General features: G+C 38.5%; 1 protein-coding gene across 1 annotated transcript in view; it reads left to right on the forward strand.

The window, feature by feature from the left end:
* C3H1orf87 (chromosome 3 C1orf87 homolog) overlaps nucleotides 1–24,831 on the forward strand; it is an 88,136-nt gene that overhangs the window by 45,768 nt on the left and 17,537 nt on the right. Inside the window, exon 9 of the mRNA XM_061411783.1 lies at nucleotides 17,925–17,989. Within this exon, the coding sequence (XP_061267767.1) occupies nucleotides 17,925–17,989 (65 nt within the window). The remainder of the gene's footprint in view (nucleotides 1–17,924; nucleotides 17,990–24,831) is intronic.

Consider the following 24,831-nt stretch of genomic DNA (forward strand, 5'->3'; position numbering starts at 1 on the left):
GATCTTGAGAAAGAAGAATGGAACTGGAGGAATCAACCTACCTGACTTCAGGCTCTAGTACAAAGCCACAGTTATCAAGACAGTATGATACTGGCACACAGACAGAAATATAGATCAATGGAACAAAATAGAAAGCCCAGAGATAAATCCACGCACATATGGACACCTTATCTTTGACAAAGGAGGCAAGAATATACAATGGATTAAAGACAATCTCTTTAACAAGTGGTGCTGGGAAAACTGGTCAACCACTTGTAAAAGAATGAAACTAGAACACTTTCTAACACCATACACAAAAATAAACTCAAAATGGATTAAAGATCTAAAGGTAAGACCAGAAACTATAAAACTCTTAGAGGAGAACATAGGCAAAACACTCTCTGACATACATCACAGCAGGATCCTCTATGACCCACCTCCCAGAATATTGGAAATAAAAGCAAAAATAAACAAATGGGACCTAATTAACCTTAAAAGCTTCTGCACAACAAAGGAAACTATAAGCAAGGTGAAAAGACAGCCTTCAGAATGGGAGAAAATAATAGCAAATGAAGCAACTGACAAACAACTAATCTCAAAAATATACAAGCAACTCCTACAGCTCAACTCCAGAAAAATAAATGACCCAATCAAAAAATGGGCCAAAGAACTAAATAGACATTTCTCCAAAGAAGACATACAGATGGCTAACAAACACATGAAAAGATGCTCAACATCACTCATTATCAGAGAAATGCAAATCAAGACCACTATGAGGTACCATTTCACACCAGTCAGAATGGCTGCGATCCAAAAGTCTACAAATAATAAATGTTGGAGAGGGTGTGGAGAAAAGGGAACCCTCTTACACTGTTGGTGGGAATGCAAACTAGTACAGCCACTATGGAGAACAGTGTGGAGATTCCTTAAAAAACTGAAAATAGAACTGCCTTATGATCCAGCAATCCCACTGCTAGGCATACACACTGAGGAAACCAGAAGGGAAAGAGACACGTGTACCCCAATGTTCATCGCGGCACTGTTTATAATAGCCAGAACATGGAAGCAACCTAGATGTCCATCAGCAGATGAATGGATAAGAAAGCTGAGGTACATATACACAATGGAGTATTACTCAGCCATTAAAAAGAATTCATTTGAATCAGTTCTAATGAGGTGGATGAAACTGGAGCCTATTATACAGAGTGAAGTAAGCCAGAAGGAAAAACACCAATACAGTATACTAACACATATATATGGAATTTAGAAAGATGATAACAATAACCCTGTGTACGAGACAGCAAAAGAGACACTGATGTATGGAACAGTCTTATGGACTCTGTGGGAGAGGGAGAGGGTGGGAAGATTTGGGAGAATGGCATTGAAACATGTAAAATATCATGTATGAAATGAGATGCCAGTCCAGGTTCAATGCACGATACTGGATGCTTGGGGCTAGTGCACTGGGACGACCCAGAAGGATGGTATGGGGAGGGAGGAGGGAGGAGGGTTCAGGATGGGGAGCACATGTATACCTGTGATGGATTCATTTTGATATTTGGCAAAACTAATACAATTATGTAAAGTTTAAAAATTAAAATAAAATTAAAAAAAAAAAACAAAAAACAAAAAAACTGAAACTCCAGTATTTTGGCCAGCTGATGTGAAGAGCGGACTCATTTGAAAAGACCCTGATGCTGGGAAAGATTGAGGGCAGGAGGAGAAGGGGATGACAGGGGATGAGATGGTTAGATGGCATCACCAACTCAATGGACATGAGTTTGGGTAAACTCTGGGAGTTGGTGATGGACAGAGAGGCCTGGCATGCTACAGTTCATGGGGTCACAAAGAGTCGGACACAACTGAGTGACTGAACTGAACTGATAGAAAACTTGGACTATATTATCAACTAACTTGATGTAAGTGGCAATTATACACCACACAACAGCAGAATACAGATTCTTTTTAAGTGTTCATGAAATATTTAAAAGATAAACCCTATCCTGAGCCACAAAACAACTCTTAGTAAATTTAAAAGGAATAAATCATATAAAATATGTTTCCTGACGACAAAAGAAATAAATTAGAAATCAAAAAGCAAAAATAAAACAAAACCAAAAATAAAGCAAAATAAAATGCCATAATTCTCCCAACATTATAAAACTAAACAATATACTTTATAAATAACCAAAGGTCAAAGAAGAAATCACAAGGGAAATTAACAATATTTTAAACTGAATTCAAATGAAAACACAACATGCCAGTAACCTGTCTTTTTTTTCTTTTCCTTGCATTTTATATCCAATCCATCAGTAATTCATGAATAAATCAACCCTATCTTGAGAGTATGTCAAGATCCTGCTCCTTTCTCACCACCTCTATTATTACTTAACTACACCCCATCCAAGCTACCATTATGTTTCTCCTGGATTACTATAATGGCCTCGTAACTGAATTCTGCTTTTCCCTTGTTCCTAGTTTATCCTCAATACAGAAGCTACAGTGGTCTATTGAAACCTAAAACAGTTAATGTCACTGCTCTGCTTATTACACTGCAAGAGGATGTTATTTCACTCAAAGGAAAAAGAAAATTGAAGTCCTCATAAAGGGCTCTACATAATCTCCCTCTCCAACTTCTCTGGCTCCACCTATAATTTCATTTGCTCATTCTGTTCCAGTCACACTGTTCTCCTCTTCTTCCTCAAACACACCAGGCACACATCCACCTTAGTACCTATCTTCTGAATGATTCCTCAACCTAGAATATTCTTTCCCCAAATATCTTCATGCTAACTCCTTCACCTCCTATAAGTTTTTGCCCAGTGTTACCTTGTTTATAGGCTTATACTAAACATTATTTAAAGTTGTAGTCCCCCCATCCTTTCTTCCCCTTAACCTGTATTCCTTTTGCTTCCTTCTATACACTTACAAACAATTAATGTATTAGGTAACTTATTGATGTATGATGTTTATTGTTGTTATAAATTAATCTCTGATAGACTATAGACTGTAGTGCCATAGGGCAGGCAGAAACTTTATTTATTGATATATCCCAAGTATATAGAGCAGTGCCTGGCACCTAGTAAGTATTTGACAAATATGTATGGAATTGAACTGAACTAGGGGAAGAATAAAGTTTCAAAATGCTGAGGAATGCAGATACATAAATTTTCCCTAGTCCTTAGCTCATGGTCAAATTGAAAAGCAGGCTTTCCCTAACCATCTCATCAAAATAATGTTCTTTGTGCTATACTCTCTCTTAGCATTCAGTAATATTCTTTCCTATCACTTATTACTATTTGTAATTATGTATTTATTTGTATGACTTGTTAATTTAATGACTCGATAGTGATCTCCTTGCTGGCAAGGACCATGACACATTATATTCCATCTTCTTGTAGGCCAGTATTTGGTACATGATAGACACAGGGTAAATATTTGATTAATCCATTTATTCATTCATCTAACAAACATTATGGAGTGCCTACTGTGTACCAATTACTATTCTAATCATTGGGAATATAGATATGAATAAAACAAAGTCCCTTCCCTTATGAAGCTTCTATTCTAAAGGGGAAGAGAAACTATAAATAGCTATGTGACATATCACATGGTGATAAAGGTTATGAGAACACCAAGTGGTAAATGGCATGTTGAGCCTAGCCAGTGAATTTCCACTAGACCAGTTTTGGACATGGGAGTTTTCCTTCTGTAAAATGTTGGAGGTAGTTGGGTGAAGGTGAGGGAGGCAGTTAAGCAGGAAAAGCAAACAAGTGGACTAAGAGCTGAGTAGAAAATCAATAAGCTAAAACTGAGACTCCCACAGGCACTGGTATAAAAGGCGAAAATGCAAGTGTCAAAGTTCATGTTATACTTGATATGCTTGATAGAAGTTCGGGTCCAGAACCAAGATTCCAGGAAATAGAAGTATGAGGATAAGAGTGAGAGAGAACAAATGAGGTTAGGCTACTTATAATTATATGAAAATTCTCAGCTTCCTACAATTTTATGTGTATTATCAGAGAAGCACATTGATTTTTTATTCACCTATCTTTGACCTTTGAATGTTCAAGGACATCAAAACCATGAGGCCAATGAAGAATTGCGTTTATAAATGATAAACCTGTTTCATTAAACAGTCATTGGCTAAAGCTCTTCTGTTGAATTAAATCCATTCCGTTAAGGGCTTTGTATGCAAACCTATATCCTTAAGAGATTAAAGATGCAATTTAGACATACATTTTAGAAGCTGAATGCATGAATCATTATTTTAGTACATATTGTCCATTAATCTGCTGTTCTATTGGGAACCCATTTGGAATGTGGCTGCTTACTAATTAGCAGGATTCTAGTGCTGAGCTGCTTCCTGATTAAATGTCCTTTAAAATCAATAAAACATCAGGAGGGATTATGGTGATGTGGGATTAGCCCCATCTAACCAAATAAAATGAGTTGTGTTCTTTTCTTAAACTGTCACATTGCAAGAGCTGATGAGAGGAACAATTTCGAGCATGCTGCAGCAAAGTTGTTGTTTTGTATGTCTGAGTGTGTGTGTGTGTGTGTGTGTGTGTGTGTTTTAACATTGAGATTTTGTTTTTTGCCATTTGCCTACCAATTAGCAAAGACATTAGTGAATGACTGCCAGAGTAAGGCGATTTTGAGAAAGACTTGATTACGATTTCAAATCTCTATTCTGAATCACCCTTATGTAAAATGAATTCAGGTTGTGTTGGATGAAAATTATTATCCCAGTTCTTGGCCAGGAACGTGTAAGTCAGAATTAGCATTTAATGTTTCTGTGTGACTTTGCAATAAATGGTAATTAAGGAGAGCAGAGAGAGAACAGGAGGCAAACTAATACTCTAAAATTGTATTGGCAAAATTAAATGCTTCAAACCCAGTTTAAAACATAGGCACTCAAGCCAAATTGTGTCGGGGGAGGGGATAAATAATGAAGCTGCTATGGGTGGCTTCATAAATAGAGCGGCACAATTGACACAGCCCCAAGTAGACCTTATCGTACACATCTGGCCCATTATTGGAAGTGCAATTAGGTTGAGAAGGACTGGTCTGATAATCCCAGGAACAACCAGAGGATTTTAAGAGATAAAGGAAACATGAGGTGTCCAATTCAGCAATTACTTTTTAATGGGAATAGGAAGATTGTAAGGGAATAGGAAAATTGTGAGCTATTAGAGGTATGGTATGAAACCGCCCATTGGTTGGGTCTTGGAAACCAGATCTGGCTTTTAAGAGTTCATTAATTACAATCTTCTCTTCCAGAGCCTGTAATTCCTATGGGGTAAGAATTCTAATAGTAATATTGCTAATAAAGTTAGTAGTAGTAGTAGCCAACATTTATATAGTGCTTACTGTATTCTCAGGCAATGTTCTAAGTGCTTTATAAATATTAACTCTTTTAATCCTTGCACATACTTCATGAAATAGGTACTATTACTTTTCAAATGAGGAAGCTGGAGCACTGAGAAGCTAAAACTAGTATGTAACTGATAAATGAATTCATCAGTAAGACTAAGTCAATACAGGCTCTCTAGCTTCAGGTTCTTGGCTTTTAATACACCAAAACAAAAGAGACCATAGCAAAAATCAACAAAGCCAAAAGCTGGTTCTTTGAAAGGATAAATAAAATTGATAAACCATTAGCCAGACTCATCAAGAAACAAAGGGAGAAAAATCAAATCAATAAAATTAGAAACGAAAATGGAGAGATCACAACAGACAACACAGAAATACAAAGGATCATAAGAGATTATTATCAACAATTATATGCCAATAAAATGGACAACGAGGAAGAAATGGACAAATTCTTAGAAAAGTACAACTTTCCAAAACTCGACCAGGAAGAAATAGAAAACCTTAACAGACCCATCACAAGCACGGAAATTGAAACTGTAATCAAAAATCTTCCAGCAAACAAAAGCCCAGGTCCAGACGGCTTCACAGCTGAATACTACCAAAAATTTAGAGAAGAGCTAACACCTATCCTGCTCAAACTCTTCCAGAAAATTGCAGAGGAAGGTAAACTTCCAAACTCATTCTATGAGGCCACCATCACCCTAATACCAAAACCTGACAAAGATCCCACAAAAAAAGAAAACTACAGGCCAATATCACTGATGAACATAGATGCAAAAATCCTAAACAAAATTCTAGCAATCAGAATCCAACAACACATTAAAAAGATCATACACCATGACCAAGTGGGCTTTATCCCAGGGATGCAAGGATTCTTCAATATCCGCAAATCAATCAATGTAACACACCACATTAACAAATTGAAAAACAAAAACCATATGATTATCTCAATAGATGCAGAGAAAGCCTTTGACAAAATTCAACACCCATTTATGATAAAAACTCTCCAGAAAGCAGGAATAGAAGGAACATACCTCAACATAATAAAAGCTATATATGACAAACCCACAGCAAACATTATCCTCAATGGTGAAAAATTGAAAGCATTTCCTCTAAAGTCAGGAACAAGACAAGGGTGCCCACTTTCACCATTACTATTCAACATAGTTTTGGAAGTTTTGGCCACAGCAATCAGAGCAGAAAAAGAAATAAAAGGAATCCAAATTGGAAAAGAAGAAGTAAAACTCTCACTATTTGCAAATGACATGATCCTCTACATAGAAAACCCTAAAGACTCCACCAGAAAATTACTAGAACTAATCAATGATTATAGTAAAGTTGCAGGATATAAAATTAACACACAGAAATCCCTGGCATTCCTATACACTAATAATGAGAAAACAGAAAGAGAAATTAAGGAAACAATTCCATTCACCATTGCAATGAAAAGAATAAAATACTTAGGAATATATCTACCTAAAGAAACTAAAGACCTATATATAGAAAACTATAAAACACTGGTGAAAGAAATCAAAGAGGACACTAATAGATGGAGAAATATACCATGTTCATGGATTGGAAGAATCAATATAGTGAAAATGAGTATACTACCCAAAGCAATTTATAGATTCAATGCAATCCCTATCAAGCTACCAACAGTATTCTTCACAGAGCTAGAACAAATAATTTCACAATTTGTATGGAAATACAAAAAACCTCGAATAACCAAAGCGATCTTGAGAAAGAAAAATGGAACTGGAGGAATCAATCTACCTAACTTCAGGCTCTACTACAAAGCCACAGTTATCAAGACAGTATGGTACTGGCACAAAGACAGAAATATAGATCAATGGAACAAAATAGAAAGCCCAGAGATAAATCCACGCACATATGGACACCTTATCTTTGACAAAGGAGGCAAGAATATACAATGGATTAAAGACAATCTCTTTAACAAGTGGTGCTGGGAAATCTGGTCAACCACTTGTAAAAGAATGAAACTAGAACACTTTCTAACACCATACACAAAAATAAACTCAAAATGGATTAAAGATCTCAATGTAAGACCAGAAACTATAAAACTCCTAGAGGAGAACATAGGCAAAACACTCTCTGACATACATCACAGCAGGATCCTCTATGACCCACCTCCCAGAATATTGGAAATAAAAGCAAAAATAAACAAATGGGACCTAATTAACCTTAAAAGCTTCTGCACATCAAAGGAAACTATTAGCAAGGTGAAAAGACAGCCTTCAGAATGGGAGAAAATAATAGCAAATGAAGCAACTAACAAACAACTAATCTCAAAAATATACAAGCAACTCCTACAGCTCAACTCCAGAAAAATAAATGACCCAATCAAAAAATGGGCCAAAGATCTAAATAGACATTTCTCCAAAGAAGACATACAGATGGCTAACAAACACATGAAAAGATGCTCAACATCACTCATTATCAGAGAAATGCAAATCAAAACCACTATGAGATACCATTTCACACCAGTCAGAATGGCTGCGATCCAAAAGTCTACAAATAATAAATGCTGGAGAGGGTGTGGAGAAAAGGGAACCCTCTTACACTGTTGGTGGGAATGCAAACTAGTACAGCCACTATGGAGAACAGTGTGGAGATTCCTTAAAAAACTGGAAATAGAACTGCCTTATGATCCAGCAATCCCACTGCTGGGCATACACACTGAGGAAACCAGAAGGGAAAGAGACACGTGTACCCCAATGTTCATCGCAGCACTGTTTATAATAGCCAGGACATGGAAACAACCTAGATGTCCATCAGCAGATGAATGGATAAGAAAGCAGTGGTACATATACACAATGGAGTATTACTCAGCCATTAAAAAGAATACATTTGAATCAGTTCTAATGAGGTGGATGAAACTGGAGCCTATTATACAGAGTGAAGTAAGCCAGAAGGACAAACACCAATACAGTATACTAACGCATATATATGGAATTTAGAAAGATGGTAACGATAACCCTGTATACGAGACAGCAAAAGAGACACTGATGTATAGAACAGGCTTATGGACTCTGTGAGAGAGGGAGAGGGTGGGAAGATTTGGGAGAATGGCATTGAAACATGTGAAATGTCATGTATGAAACGAGATGCCAGTCCAGGTTCAATGCACGATGCTGGATGCTTGGGGCTGGTGCACTGGGACGACCCAGAGGGATGGTATGGGGAGGGAGGAGGGAGGAGGGTTCAGGATGGGGAACACATGTATAATTTTTTTTTAATTAAAATTGAATAAAAAAAAAAGTAAAAAAAAAATAATAATAATAATACACTGTAACAACTCTCCTACAACTCCTATGAAATTTAAAGGCCTATACGATGGTGCCCAGGCACAGGGGCTTTAGGCAATCTGCCTGCATTTCACGGTCAGCTCTAACCTTGGGCTTGGTGCTGAACACGGGTTTGGATTTTGAGGAACTCAGTATCTTCCTGCCCTAGGACGTGTAGGAGGTATAGGTTATGAATACAAAAGTGAAGAGGCTTTAGTTCCGGGATCAGGTATGATCCAAGGAACCCCAGGGCTTGCATGTAGCATCTCCTCACTGGTAGAGCACCTCCACTGCCCCTTCAGCCCCCATCTATGCAGAAAGGCAACATGAGCTCTGTAATCACACAGGCCTAGATGGAAATCCCAACAGTCATATGCACTGGCTTTGAGAACATGGACAAGTCACTGATTTCTCTGAACATTACATTTTCACCTGTTAAATGAAAAAAGACAAATCGTTTTGTCTAGATTTGAGAGTTTATTGCCTGTCTACCAAGTAAAGACTGAGCTTCTCACGGGTAAATGGAAGGTGAGAAGAATACAATTTAGGCTACATGATTAGGAAGATGAAAGCAGAGAAAGATGCTGCAGTTGGATGAGATTTTCCAGCAGCTGAGTTAAATAAGAACCAAGATAACCCCCTGACTCAGAAGGATTGATGTATCTCCACCTACTATGTTCACAAATAGGGCTACATGCTCTACATGGCTTATCTCATTTTATATTTCCAACAGTCCTACAAATTAATGTTTTTATACCCACCTCACAGATGAATAAAATGAGGTTCAGAGTCTAGGGAAAGGCTACCCACTCCAGTATTCTGGCCTGGAGAATTCCATGGACTGTATAGTCCATGGGGTCGCAAAGAGTCAGACATGATTGAGCAACTTTCACTTTCGGAGTCCTTAAGTAAATTGTCCCCAAAGTTGGGACTCTTTAAACCTTTCTTCCTATTGTGGGTTGAATTGTATCCCCCTAAATTCATATGTTGAATCCCTAACTCCCAGCCTGTAGACCATGTATTTGAAGATAAGATCTTTAAAGAGATGACTAAGATAAGGTCATTAGAGTAAGCCTCCATCTAATCTGACTGGTGTCTTTATAAGGAGGAAATGTAGACACATAGACAGACTCCAAGGATGGGCTCTTACAGAGAAAAGACCCTGTGTTCAGTTCAGTTCGGCTGCTCAGTCGTGTCTGACTCTGTGACTCCATGGACTGCAACCCACCAAGCTCCTCTGTCCATGGGGATTCTCTAGGCAAGAATACTAGAGTGGGTTGCCATACCCTCCTCCAGGGGATCTTCCCAACCCAGGGATCAAACCTAGGTCTCCCACATTGCAGGCGGATTCTTTACCAAAGGAGCCACCAGGGAAGCCCCCCCTCCCACCTTTTTTTTTTTCTTTTTTAAATAGCAACCCTAGCAGACTATACAGCCCCCTGCAGGCTAACAGTCTCTTCCACGGTCTTCTTTCTACCCACCTCCTTTTCCTAGAATATGTTGTGCCCCTCAGTTGGAATAGTAGATTGCAGGATTCTCAAGGGAATGGCTTCAGTGATTTAACTTTTCAAATCATGGGACTTAACCTACAATTCTACCAGTCTGAACAGAGCTGGCTCTTCAATACTACTAAACACTCAGCAGAACTTGGTGGGACTTGTAGGAGCCAATCAGATGAGAGATGGAAAGGAGTATCTCAGAGACAGAAGGAGCAGTATGTGCCAAGATAAAAAAGCAAGCAAGAACATAACAAGTTTGGAGAACCACAGACTGTCCATTTTGTCCAGAGTATACATTTCACAAGGTAAAGAAAGGTGATGAGTTTCAGAAGGAAGTACCACACATGCTTGAGTGAATCCTGTATGAAACATCATCAAGATTATAAGGGTGTTTCTATAAAATAGCCCCCATTTTGAGTTTTTACTATGGTTAGACTTTTGGGTTTTGTGTTAATATATAGGAGTTTTGTGTAAAATGTCATCTCCTTCAGAGATGACATTTTAATTTTATTAAAATTCCAATGAACAAATGAAGTGGCAAGAAAAAAAAATACCAGAAGCAAAAACTAATAGCCAGTCTAATGTCAGAATCTAGAAAGAATCTCCACTGGCTAAGAACAATGGAATCTGGGAAAATCTTGGTGCCCCAAGCTTTGTCCTGCCTACTTATGGAAAGTGCCAAGAACAGAAGATATTTTTGTCCCTTCACCACAGTCTTCTCCTTGATTTGGAGGCCCCAAGTCTTAAGCAACCAGAAAAGTACATAGGTACTACTTTCTGTATCTGTTTGAGTACAGTTCCTTCCTCTCCTTCTCTCATCCAAGTTTACATACCAGTACACTTTGGAAGGAATGATGCTGAAGCTGAAACTCCAGTACTTTGGCCACCTCATGCAAAGAGTTGAATCATTGGAAAAGACTCTGATGCTGGGAAGGATTGGGGGCAGGAGGAGAAGGGGACGACAGAGGATGAGATGGCTGGATGGCATCACTGACTCAATGGACGTGAGTCTGAGTGAACTCCGGGAGTTGGTGATGGACAGGGAGGCCTGGCATGCTGCGATTCATGGGGTTGCAAAGAGTTGGACACGACTGAGCGACTGAACTGAACTGAACTGAACACTTACCCTCATACTACTTCTCTGTATCTGTGCAGAGATCACAACTCCTAGGAATAACAGAGCATAAAGTCGGTGTGAGGAAGGCAGAAATGGCTAAGCTCGGCTGTGGTATTTGCATCCGGTGAAATGTCATCCTAGAAATGTAACATCATGTAGGTGGGAGCAGAAAGAGGTGCTCCCTGGTAGTTGTGTATGTTGGGAAGTGTGTGAAAAATGAATATACAGAAATGTCAGAGTTGAGAGTCCAGAAGAGGGGCGCTCTCATGCCCCACGATACTAGAACTCAACAGCAGGAAGATTCCTCTTTCTTGGTAAGAAGCCCTCCCAACCCCTCTTTCCTTTCTCTAAAAAGTGTGTTCTCTTTCCCTTGCTGTCTGGGGCACTTGAGCAGGGCTCACCATGATTGGAGACCACAAATTACAAATTTCTGCTGCTGCTGCTGCTGCTGCTAAGTTGCTCCAGTCGTGTTTGACTCCGTGTGACCCCATAGACACCAGCCCACCAGGCTCCCCCGTCCCTGGGATTCTCCAGGCAAGAACACTGGAGTGGGTTGCCATTTCCTTCTCCAGTGCATGAAAGTGAAAAGTGAAAGTGAAATTGCTTAGTTGTGTCTGATCCTCAGCAACCCCATAGACCGCAGCTTTCCAGGCTCCTCCGTCCATGGGATTTTCCAGGCAAGAGTACTTTACTGATCCTGAATAAACCTGCCTATGCTGGAGAAATATCTGGCAGTCTGTTTCAGGTCAACAAGCGTACCCATTATGATGGACTATACCAACACAGTGTCTCATATCCAACAGTTGTGATGGGAAGATCCCACCTCTGAAGTGGTCCCAACTGAGAGGCACCAGGAAAATGTCTAAGGAGCACCAAATGGTAGGAGTTGTCACCGCCCCTTGACTGAGGGGCTGGATGAGCAGTGAGTAGGGCCAAAGGAAACCTATTAAATTCTCCTACTGTGCTGTACTGAATGTGAACAGTTTCTCATTTGACACCAAATAAAGAGAAAACCCCAACGTATGAGGCCTAATTTTTAAAAATACTGTAGAACAAGGAAAGTAACCATGATCCTGCAGACTCCAAATAACAGCAAACTTCTGAAAATGATTTACTCTAGAAACTAGAAAACATTTAGAAAGACATTGGTATTCTCTATAGGATATAAAGAGCCATGTCTCTGTTGAAATGAATTGGAAAGTAATAAGCATAATGAGATTAGAAGACTATTAAAATGAAATGCAAAAAGCACTAAAGTGAAAAGAAGAAATTAAACTGAACTTGGTGAAATGTGGCTAGGTTCAAGGAAACTGAAACTTCTGCAGCATAATGAAGAGGTAGCTGGGATTATAACTATGTTTGGTGATGGATGTTACCTAGACTTATTGTGACCATTTTGCAATCCACACATATTGAATCATTATGTTGTACACTCGAAGCTAATATTTTATATGTCAATTATATCTCAATTTAAAAAGTATAATACAATCAAGGAAAGCTGAATATTGCTAGATATTCTATGATATTAAGACACTTATTTAAATGTTTAGGTCAACAAACCTTTTTTATAAAGGGTCACATAGTAAAGTGTATAGGCTTTGTGGGTGTATAGTCTGTTGTAACTATTCAACTATGTCGTTGTAGCCTGAAAGCAGCCAAAAACAATACATAACAAATAGCCAGGACTGTATTTTAATCAAATATTACTTACAAAAGAAAATGTGATAACCAGAAATTAATGATTAGCAAAATTAACACTAAAATAAATCTAATTCAGAACATCAGAATTGATGTTTACACAATATCTAGAGGAAAAAATGAAAAAGAATAGTAGAGATAAAAGAATAAGAATAGAGACTGAACTAAGATGCTTGATATTGTGGAATAAGAAACTAGAAGAACTGACAAGACATTAAAGACAAGACATTAAACAAAAGGTCACAGCTAAAAAAACTTTGCAGAAGTAAGAAAAAAGAAAAACCCTGTGTACAGACAATGAATTCATTAAGATATAAACTAAATTAAGAAAAAAAAAAGCATCCATGTTTCTGCTGACAAAACTTTTGTGCTACTGAGACAACGTGAATTATTTAAGGATGTAGCCAAAACAAAATTAAACTAAACCAAAGCAAATAAATTTAAAAATAATTATAAATATATCTAAATAAGACTGACCTCATACTTCTGCAAAGTGGACCAGTGGAAAGGAGGAACCTCTAATATGGAGGACCAACTATAAATTATACCTGAATTTTTAACTGGGCAGAGAGTTAGCACCCCTAACACACCCCACCCCTCATCACACTGTTCAAGGGTCAACTGTAGTTTGCTTCTTTCAATCTGGCATTTAAACACCATAATAAAGTTTAAAGTTAAAAAATAAAAGCTACAGTAATAAACATCAGAAGACCCTGGAACCATGTTCATGGAATTCTAAAGGGGGGGAAATATAACTGAAACCAAGTTATATTACATTTCATGTGTAAGGCCATAGAGTTAAGGGTGCAGGATTTGGAGTCAGAGTTTAAATCCTGGCTGCCCCATTAATCAGCATGTCCACAGCCAAGTCATTTACATGTCTCATGAGATGGTTGTCTCAATTAAATGAGAGAATGCACACAAGAGACTCAGAATGCTCATGAAAGGCCATTTTTAAAGTTTGAATGACATTAGAATTTGAACTCGGATCTGCCTGAATCTAGAATCAGGTTCACAGACCTTGTCCTTCGATCCTGACCTCTCTGGCTCAACATGGGGCATCTGGCATTGCCTTTTGTGGCAGCAAAAACCCATTGCTATGTTTAAGATGTCAAGGGCTCTTTGGAGGTCCTAGAGTAATGTAAAGAATATGGGATAAAGAAGATATTTTATTAGAGGACCTTAAGGATTTCATTGGTCATATATCACTTAAATCAGGCAGTGTCCAAGTTCAGTACTTAGAAAATATGTCCTGTAATTTCCTTCCCCTTCTATCAGCAAATATTCAAGAAGGGGCATGAGAGTGTCTGGTGCCATTTTGTCCAGAAACCTTGCCAAATATTTGCTAACTTCTAACAGCTCTAAAAAATAAATGTTATACAATGTGGAAATATCAATAGATCTGGGTTTTTGTTGTTGTGTTGTTGTTCAGCAGGTCAGAAGATGTAGCCTTAAGCCTGGCCCTCCTAAGAGGAAGGAATTTCAAGAAGTGTAGCAGACAGGAGACGCTTCTCCTTAAGTTTATTTCCAGATCTGTGCTAATATCAGATCTTTGTATGTGAATTAAAATTCCTAGAGAGTGCTACTTTTCCAACCTTATTTTCCATGCCTAGCCCTTGTAGCCACTGATGTAATCATCAGCTTATCTGGCTGGTGGTTCTGCTTACCTATGCCTTGTCTGTTCTTGTACCCAAAGTGACATGAAGCTCTGGAGGTTATATTTTCTACACTGACAAAGAACTTTTCTGACTTGTGATGCCAGGTATAGAAAAGTTTTATTAAGTATAAGCAAAATGAACTAGTTACATATCTAATGAATTCATGGAGGTTCCTTAAAAATATTAAAAAGCTACCATAAAGCTTAAGTATTAAAAAGCTACCATAAAGCATAAATATTAAAAAGCTAGCATAAACCCAGCAATCCTACTCCTGGGCATGTATCTAGAGAAAGTCAGAGTTTGAAAAGATCCATGCACCCCATTGTTCATTGCAGCACTATTTACAGTAGCCATGAAACAGAAGCAACCTAAATGTCCATCAGTAGATGAATGGATAAAGAAGATGTTACAAAGTAATATTACTCAGCTATAAAAAGAATGAAATAATGCCATTTGCAACAACATGGATGAACCCAGAGATCATCATACTAAGTGAACCATGCCAAAAAGAGAAAAAGAAACAGAATATGATATTGCTTATGTGTGGAATCTGAGGGGGGTGGAAGATACAAGTGAACTTATACAAAACAGAAGTAGATCCATAGACACAGAAAACAAATTTATGATTACCAAAGGGGAAAGGAATGGAGGAATAAATCAGGAATTTGGGATTAATATATGCACACTGCTATATATAAAGCAAAGAAGAACTAAAGAGCCTCTTGATGAAGGTGAAAAAGAAGAGTGAAAAAGCTGGCTTACAACTCTCAACATTCAAAAAACTAAGATTATGGCATCTGGTCCCATCACTTCATGGCAAATAGATGGGGAAACAATGAAAACAGTAACAGACTAAATTCTTGGGCTCCAAAATCACTGCGATGGTGACTGCAGCCATGAAATTAAAAGTCACTTGCTCCTTGGAAGAAAAGCTATGACCAACCTAGACAGCATGTTGAAAAGCAGAGACATTACTTTGCCAACCAAGGTCCATATAGTCAAAGCTATGGTTTTTCCAGTAGTCATGTGTGGATGTGAGAGTTGGACCATGATGAAAGCTGAGCACTGAATAATGGATGCTTTTGAACGTGATGTTGGAGAAGACTCTTGAGATTCCCTTGGACTGCAAGGAGATCAAACCAGTCATTCCTAAAGGAAATCAGTCCTGAATATTCATTGGAAGGATTGATGCTGAAGCACCAATACTTTGGCCACTTGATGTGAAGAGCTGACTCATTAGAAGAGACCCTGATGCTGGGAAAGATTGAAAGCAGGAGGAGAAGGGGACAACAGAGGATGAGATGGTTGAATGGTATCACTGACTAGATGAACATGAGCTTGAGCAAGTTCTGGGAGATGGTGAAGGACAGGGAAACCGGAAGTGCTGATGTCCACGGGGTGGCAAAGAGTCAGACATGACTGAGCAACTGAACAACAACAGTATATGACATAGATAACCAACAAGACTACTATATAGCACAGGGAACTATACTATACTAGACAGGAATTATATAGTAATAACCTGTAAGGGAAAAAAAATCAGAAAAAGTGTTTGTACATGTACATCCATGCATGCATGCTAAGTTGCTTCAGTTGTGTCCAGCTCTTTGTGACGCTGTGGACCATAGCCCACCAGGCTCCTCTGCCCATCAGGATTCCCCAAACAAGAATACTAGAGCGCGTTGCCATGTCCTCCTCCAGGGGATCTCCTCGACTGAGGGATCAAACCCACCTCTCTTCCATCTCCTGCACTGGTATATAAGTTCTTTACCATACCACCACCTGGGAAGCCTAAATATATATACATATGTGTGTGTGTGTGTGTGTGTATTTATAAATCAACTATACTTCAATTAAAAATAAAAGAATAAAATCACATGACATTAAAACTCTTCTAGACAACCTAGGACATATTCTCACAACTGGCTGTTTATATTTGCTTGGCTTCTGATGGGCAAAGAGGTGCTAAAAATTCTTTTCACTTAAAGTTCAGTTGCTACCAACAGAACTGTCTTGCTAGCATAAACAAACAAACAAAAAGAAACTTCAAAAAGATACAAAGTCACACACAAAATTAGGGAATAATGAAACTTTGGGAAGCGTTGAAACCAAAAAATAAGGAGAAACACAGAGACAGAGAGTGGGAGAGAGGAAAGAAGGGAGAGAAGGATGGGGAAAGTGATAGATAGAGATTAATTAGACAGTTTGGATCACAACATTGGCTAGAGAAGGGTATAGGACATTGATTGTAGCCCAGTATCCTAGAGAAGCATATTTTTATATAAATTGAGAATGGATGCTGGGCAAGCAAATGTAAGTTATTTTTCCTACCAAAGTGTTCCTAAATTACTTGTAAGTTTTAAATGACTCCCTGATTATCACATGCCCACACATTGCTCAATGCAATTTCTGCTTGGGGATTTCACTAAATATTGTCTATTTGCACTTAGCACCCATTTCTATCCCCTTCTATGTTCTTTCCCATGTTGTAATACTTCCCATACTTGAGAAGCCTATAAAGAACATTTCCAAAGCTCCCTTGACACTGAGGTTCTGGAATTGATTTAAGTTCCATCACTGGGATGCCACTGCATGAGATTTGAAAGGCAGAAAGAGTGGCGAGAGGGGCAGGGACGTTTTAGTATATATTACTTTCCTGCAGCAGTAGCAACTCCAGACCCTCAGTTTTTGCAGTGGCCAGAATGCCATCTATACTGTCTAGTCACCAAACTCATGGTCAAGGGCAACTGAGACATCAGCTAGAATTTCCTGCAGTTCCCTGGACTCTGGACTACATCTACTGAGACCTAACCCTTAGCCCATGGGCAGAAACCAACCTCCATTCTACTAGCCCCTGAAATCATTTTATGGGCATTTAATTTCCATTTCTAGAAGAAACATCTAAGAAGAAAAGAAAGAAAGAAAATGAAGTCTCTCAGTTGTCCAGCTCTTTTTCACCCCATGGATTGTAGCCCGCCAGGCTCCTCTGTCCATAGAATTTTCCAGGCAAGAATACTGGAGTGGGTTGCCATTTCTTTCTCCAGGGGATCTTCCCGACCCAGGGATCAAACTCGGGTCTCCTGCATTGCAGGCAGACTCTTTATCGTCTGAGCCACCAGGGAATCCCTGAGACACGTAAAGTAGCTTCCATTTCCTTCACTGCACCCCTAATGATAGAGGCATCTAAAAATTCCTATGATATCACAGTCTATATAACTTTTAAGCTTTTCTGTACATTCTTTCAGAGCTTCCTACTTTGATCACAGATACTATGTTTCCTTTTCTTGTATAGATGGGAGAATTTTGTTGAGTGGTTGGGCAGAGCTTCCTCTGATTTGTCATCTGATTTTCCTCCAGGTGAGTCTGGTTATTTTGTTCCTTAAGAGACCTCCCATTCCCAGAGCTCTTGCTGATGCTGTGATTTAGCTCCAATGGTCTGTTCATTGGATTTCACCTCATTGCTCCGAGAAATGTAAATGGCTTACCAGTGTTGAAAAATTAAGAGTGAAGTTTGCATTAATGGCTATTTTTTAAGGTCAGTTAGATCATAAAAGGCATAATTCCCAGGTTTGTTTTTTTTTAATTAAAGAGTTTATTTATTTATTTATTTTTAATTGAAGGTTAATTGCTTTTCAATATTGTGTTGGTTTCTACCAAACATCAATATGAACCAGCCATAAGTTTACCCATGTCCCCTCCCACTTGAACATCCCTCCCACATCCCTCCCCATCCCAGCCTCTCTAGGTTGTTACTGGGCCCTGGTTTGGTTCCCTGAGTCATACAGCAAATTCCTATTGGCTATCTATTTTACACATGGTAAAATAGCTGTTTTTATGTTTCCATGTTACTCTCTCCATACATCCCACTCTCCCTTCCTCCCCCACCCCAGCTGTGTCCATATGTCTGTTCTCAGTATCTGTGTCTCCACTGCTGCTCTGCAAATAGGTTTACCAGTACCATCTTTCTAAATTCCATATCTATGCATCAGTATACGATATTTGTTTTTCTCTCTCTGACTTACTTCACTCTGTATAATAGGCTCTAGGTTCATCCACCTCATTAGGACTGACTCAAATGTGTTCCTTTTTATGGCTGAGTAATATTCTATAACATACATGTACCACAGCTTCTTTATCCATTCATTCATGTAGTATATCATGAAGCATTATCTAGAAATAGTCCTTTAATATGGATGTAGTTCATTTATAAAAGAAGTTGATGTAACTTATTAGAATTTCAGTTGTATAGTCCCTTAGATCTGGGAATCCTATAGCTAGGTACTTTCCCTACTAATATCTCACCAAAAAGCTCTCCAAGATTTATATACAGTGGTGTAATTTTTGTGTGTTCTGTGTGCTTAGTCACTCAGTCATGTCTGACTCTTTGCAACCCCATGGACTATAACCTGCCAGGCTCCTCTGTCCATGAGGATTCTCCAGGCAAGAATACTGGAGCAGAGAGCCATTTCCTTCTCCAGGAAATCTTCCTGATCCAGAGATCAAACCTAGGTCCCCACATTGAAGGAGGATTCTTTACCATCTGAGCCACCAGGGAAGCCAAGATCCTTCAAGGACCATTTTATTAAATTACAGTATATCCAATTAATATAACTATGCAGCTGTAAAATCACATGGCTGATCTAATACAGGAAGATTTCCAAGATATATTATTAAGTGAAATGATGAAGATGAATTGAGCAAAATATTTAGCAATTAACAAGTGTTAAATATGACAGGTGAAAAAATATGCATTAATACTAATCTGTTGTTGCAATTCTCTATTTAGTACATCCATCAACCATTTACTGGTTACCCTTTGGATCAAAATACAAGGTACTGAGAGTTTGGTGGGAAGTGTAGTGTATCAGTTTGCATTCCAGTGAAAAACAGAAACCTCACTAGGTATTTCAAACAAAGGGAATGTATAGCCCGTGGTTGAGGGATTGGTCATTACCCATAATTAGAAGACTGAAAGCACAAAATGAGAATAATGAGTGTATTCATTTCCCTAGGGCATTTGTCATAACAAAGTCAGAAACTGAGTGGCCTAAAACAACAGAACTTCTTCTCTCATGGTTCTGGGCACTAGAGTGAGAAATCAGGGTGTCAGGAGGGCCATGCTCCCTCCCAAGGCTCTAGGACAGAGTGTTTCCTTGCCTGTTCCAGCTTCTGGTGGCCCCAGGCTGTTCTTGGCTTATGGTTACAACTACAATCTCTGCCTCTGTCTTCCTATAGCCTTCTTCCCTCTCTGCCTCTCTTTTGTACCCGTGTCTAAATCCTCCCTCTCTTTCCTTGTACAAAGACACTACTGTTCATTCAAGTTCGGGCCCACCCAAATCCATAATGATGTCATCTTAACTTGATTACATCTTAAGTTGTTTTCAAACAGGGCCTTATTAACAGGTTTCGGTGGTACCTATTTAAAGGATATATTTCAACCCAAGACCATGAGATAACCCAGATATTAGTAACTATAGAAAGCAGCTATCATCCTTAGGGCTGAAGGAACATAGAGAAAGGTGTACTATTAGCAGAACCTAGAATCTCATAGGGTGATTGTAAGTCTAACAAACAAAAAATGTTGGGCAGTGTTACACTCTAGAGCAACAGGAGTACAGTCGTGTTGTTGTTGCATTGTTGTGACAGCCTGTGGCTTACTGAGAAACAAAAGTCTTGGTTTCTTCCCATTCCTATACTGCTGGAGCTATGATTATTAAATGCTGTTAGGCACCGGGTGGGCCATTTTGTTTGCTGGTTCTTTAGCCCAACAGATAAGTGTCATAAAAGGAAAGAAGAGATATTATAAGAAACTAAAGACAGCTATGCATTTGGAGTGTGTAGAACTGTGAATTTTCTCATTTCCATTTTCATTAGAAGATTCTATGATAACCTGATTAAAATGATTCATTTTCATATATACTGCCTCATATTATAAACTTGATCACATCTGGAATCACAAAAATTCTATGAACTTGCTTTTAATGTGCATATGATATTTGCATATCACATAAATACTTAATGTCTGTAACTTAGACTAAGGACTAGAATCTTGGCAAGGTCAACCAGAAGACAAGATAAAATACAAAATAATATTTCTTTGAAGGCTATTATTTGGAATTCAAATTGAACAACCAGATAGAAAAGAGGAAAATCCCCTCTGTATAAGAAGTTAACATCTCATAAAATCTCTAAAATTATCCATACAAAATGTTTCCAGCATTCAATTAGAAACCATCAGCAATGGTATAAGAGAGGATATGGATTTTCAAATAACTGTAATTAATACATGTGAGAAAATTAATAAGATGGAGAATTTTCAGCAAATAATTTGAATCTATAAAAAATATATAGGACAAAAAAATTTAAAAATAACTAAATTTTAAAACTCAATAGATGGGTTTAACAAAAGACTGGGCATATCTGAAGAGAGAATTATTGAACTAGAATATGATTCAGTAGGAAATATTCACATTGAAGTATGAATGAGAAAAAGAGTATATAAAAGATATATAGGAAATGGTGACAATATCCAACATACATGTAATGAGGAGGACGAGAGTAGAGCTGAAGCAAGATTGAAGAAAATTATGACTGAAAATTGCCAACAGTGATAAAATATCTCAAGCCATAGATCCAAGAGATGCTGAAAACTCCCATAAAGACAAATACCAAAGAGCTCAGACCCTCCAGATACATATGTTATAATATCTAAAGTAGTATTTTACAAAAATGAAGTACGACTCAACTTTGAATCTCTTCACAATGGAGCTGGTGAAGTGAGGGAGAAGAAGAGGGGAAGCAGGAAGCAAGGAACAGGGCTATCTCATGACTGCAGATGGGAAATTAGAAGGGAATGATGGTTGCCTTGGAGACTCATTGATCCCCCAAAACATTTATTGAGGGCCCATTACTCAAGATAACATAGAAAAATGGCTGAGTTTAACCTCCCTCTTATTAAGGGTAAAAAAAAAATCCATAGTAATTTCTACTTAGAACTACTTATACTGAAGGAACAGAAAAGCCAGATTTTTGGTTTATGTAACTGAAAACTCTGGCAGCAGCAAGAGCTAAAATGGTTTTATCTAGCCATTGGGCTTCCCTTGTGGCTCAGCTGGTAAAGAATCTGCCTTCAATGTGAGAGACCTGGGTTCGATCCCTGGGCTGGGAAGATCCCCTAGAAAAGGGAAAAGCTGCCCATTCCAGTATTTTGGCCTGGAGAATTCCTAAGCCCATGGTGTTGAAAAGAGTCTGATATGACTGAGCGACTTTCACTTCAAGTGTCAGATCAAGAATCTGCTCTCTGGCTCTCTGCCTTCTTAATCTGGTGTTAGCATCATCTTCAGGCTCTAACTGTTGGTGTCCAACTGCACTGGGCACCCCTGTAATAGCAGAATAGCTCTGGGAGCTAGGCTTATCATCCCTCCACAGCACTTTCTTTTGGGAGGTCCTGCCAAGAAGGAGAGAACTTTACTAAGAAACTATAGCAGATTGTTGTTCAGTTGCTTAGCTGTGTCTGACTCTTTGCGACCCCCATGGACTGCAGAACACAAGGCTTCTCTGTCCTTCACTATCTCCCTGAGTTTGTTCAAATTCATGTCCATTGAGTTGGTGATGCTATCCAACCATCTCATCTTCTGTCGCCCTCTTCTCCTTTTACCTTCAGTCTTTCCCAGCATTCAGTGAGCCAGCTCCTCACATCAGATGGCCAAAGTATTGGAGCTTCAGCATCAGTCCTTCTAATGAATATTCAGGGTTGATTTCCTTCAGGATTGACAAGTTTGATTTTCTTGCAGTCCAAGGGACTCTCAAGAGTCTTCTCCAGCATCACAATTTGAAAGCATCAATTCTTCAACACTCAACCTTCTTTATGGCCAACTCTCATATCCATACACGACTACTGGAAAAACCATAGCTTTGACTAGACAGACCTTTGTCAGCAAAGTGATGCCTTTGCTTTTGAATACACTGCCTAGGTTTGCCATAGCTTTCCTTACAAGGAGCAAGCATCTTTTAATTTCATACACGCACACGTGCACATGCACACACACACACACACACACACACAGGGCTTCCATAGTAGCTCAGTGGTAAAGAATCCACCTGCAGTGCAGGAGACATGGGTTTGACCCCTGGGTTGGGAAGATCCCATCGAGAAAGAAATGGCAACCCACTCCAGTATTCTTGCCTGGGAAATCCCATGGAGAGAGGAGCCTGGAAGGCTACAGTCCATGGAGTCACAGAGAGTCAGACACATCTTAGCAACTAAACCACCACTATGGCTTTTCAGATGCCTTTACACTCTAAGTTGTTACAGGGTATTCAATATAGTTCCCTGTGCTATACAGCAGGTCCTTACTGTTTATCTACCAATCTCAAATAACCAATTTATTCCTCCCCACCCTTTCCCCTTTGATAACCTTAAATTTATTTTCTATGTCTGTGAGTTTTTATAAGTTTCATAAGTTCTATTTTATAAAAGTTCATTTGTATCACTTTCTGTTTTATAAATTCATTTGTATCACATTTTTAGATTCCACATGTATTTTGTCTTTCTCTTTTTTACTTACTTCACTTAGTATGATAATCTCTGGGTCCATTCATGTTGCTGAAAATGATATTATTTAATTTTTTAATCTGTTTTTATCTATGACTTTGTTTTAGGTTTACCTGGGAATTTTCTAGAAGTCCCAAACTGGGTTCTCACCCCATAGAAATTCTGATATAATTGGTCTGGTGTGACACCTAGGCACTGGTAATTTTTAAAGCTCTCCAAGTGGGAGCATTTTAGCACTAGTGCTGAAGACCACTGATTTCAAGTTATTAGTGGGTGGTGTGGGGAGAGATGGTAGGGCTGGCTGTGTAACTCTCAGAATCCACTGGAAGCCCTGTAAAACCTGGCCCTTGCAACACCTGGAGATCTCTAGAAGCCAGCTTGGCCTATTTCCTCCAATGCAAATTTTCAAGGCAGACTAGACAGATGGTTATTATTTGTCCTTCCTGCTGTGTTAGAAAGAAAAAAAAATCATCCCTATCTTGGATTTCTCAATTTCCACATGTGAAAACCATTACCTTTTAAAATATGCTTATAGGCATTAGGAAGGGGAAAGGAAAGCTTAAAAGAAACCAAGGAAACAAGCCTGCATTTTCTCCTTATGGGACTTTTAGAAATGCCAACAATAGAGAAACTGGACTGGGACAAACTCTATGTTCTAGATCTTATATTAAAAAGAATAATGCATGTGAAAAATTCCTGACACATAATGTAAAGTTCTCTTTTCTGGAGAAACTAGATTGCTTAAGATCACATAATAGTAACACAATGACAAACAATACTACATTGCATTGGGCATCTTCCCTGTGTTAAGCATTTTTATGTAGGTAATTTTTAATTACCTACACAGATCATAATTTCAAAATGCAATTATCATTCCCTTTTCACAACTGACAAGACTAGGATCTGAAAGCTTGCAGCTGGTAAAGGGAAACATCTGGATTATATTAATAGCATTCGTACCTGACACCAAAGTTCACCTATAGCATCTGGGTTAGATATGGAAGAATAGAGAAAAATCCTTCCTCCTATAGGGCCTGCAAAGGAATGGGAGACACAGAAATACACAATAAGTGGTTTTATTTTCCAAACTTCAAATTAAGGTCACATGATCATCCATTTTACATGCATTGAGTACTTATTCTCATGCTGGGTTCTGGGCCTTCAGAGATTATGAAATCACATTGCCCTCTCCATCAAGAGACTATGGGAGAAGATTCATAATGATTTGTAAGTGCAATGTTAAGAGTCTAACAAAAGGCTTTTTAATCCAATTTGTTTATTTTATAAGCATCCTTACATAGATAGCTCCTAGTTAATGTTTACTGAGTACTTGCTATGCTCCAAGTATTTGCTTTACATTTTCTAGTCCATTTAATCTTCACGGTAACCTATAGATGGCATTATCCCCATTTTACAGAAGTGGAAACAGACACCAAGAGGACAAGTTCCTTGCCCCAGATCATGCAGCTAATAGAGAAAAGAGTCAAGCCAGGACTCAAACCCAAGGGATCTGGCTTCAAATCCTCTATTCCCCCACCACTATGTTATACTATCGACTTCTACCTTTTTAAAAAATTCATTGATTGAATCGTTTTATTGAAAATAGCAACAGCCAACTCAGAAACAATATGTATTTGCTAATGGC

The sequence above is a fragment of the Bos javanicus genome, chromosome 3 (assembly GCF_032452875.1).
Source record: "Bos javanicus breed banteng chromosome 3, ARS-OSU_banteng_1.0, whole genome shotgun sequence".
Taxonomy (NCBI): Eukaryota; Metazoa; Chordata; class Mammalia; order Artiodactyla; family Bovidae; genus Bos; species Bos javanicus.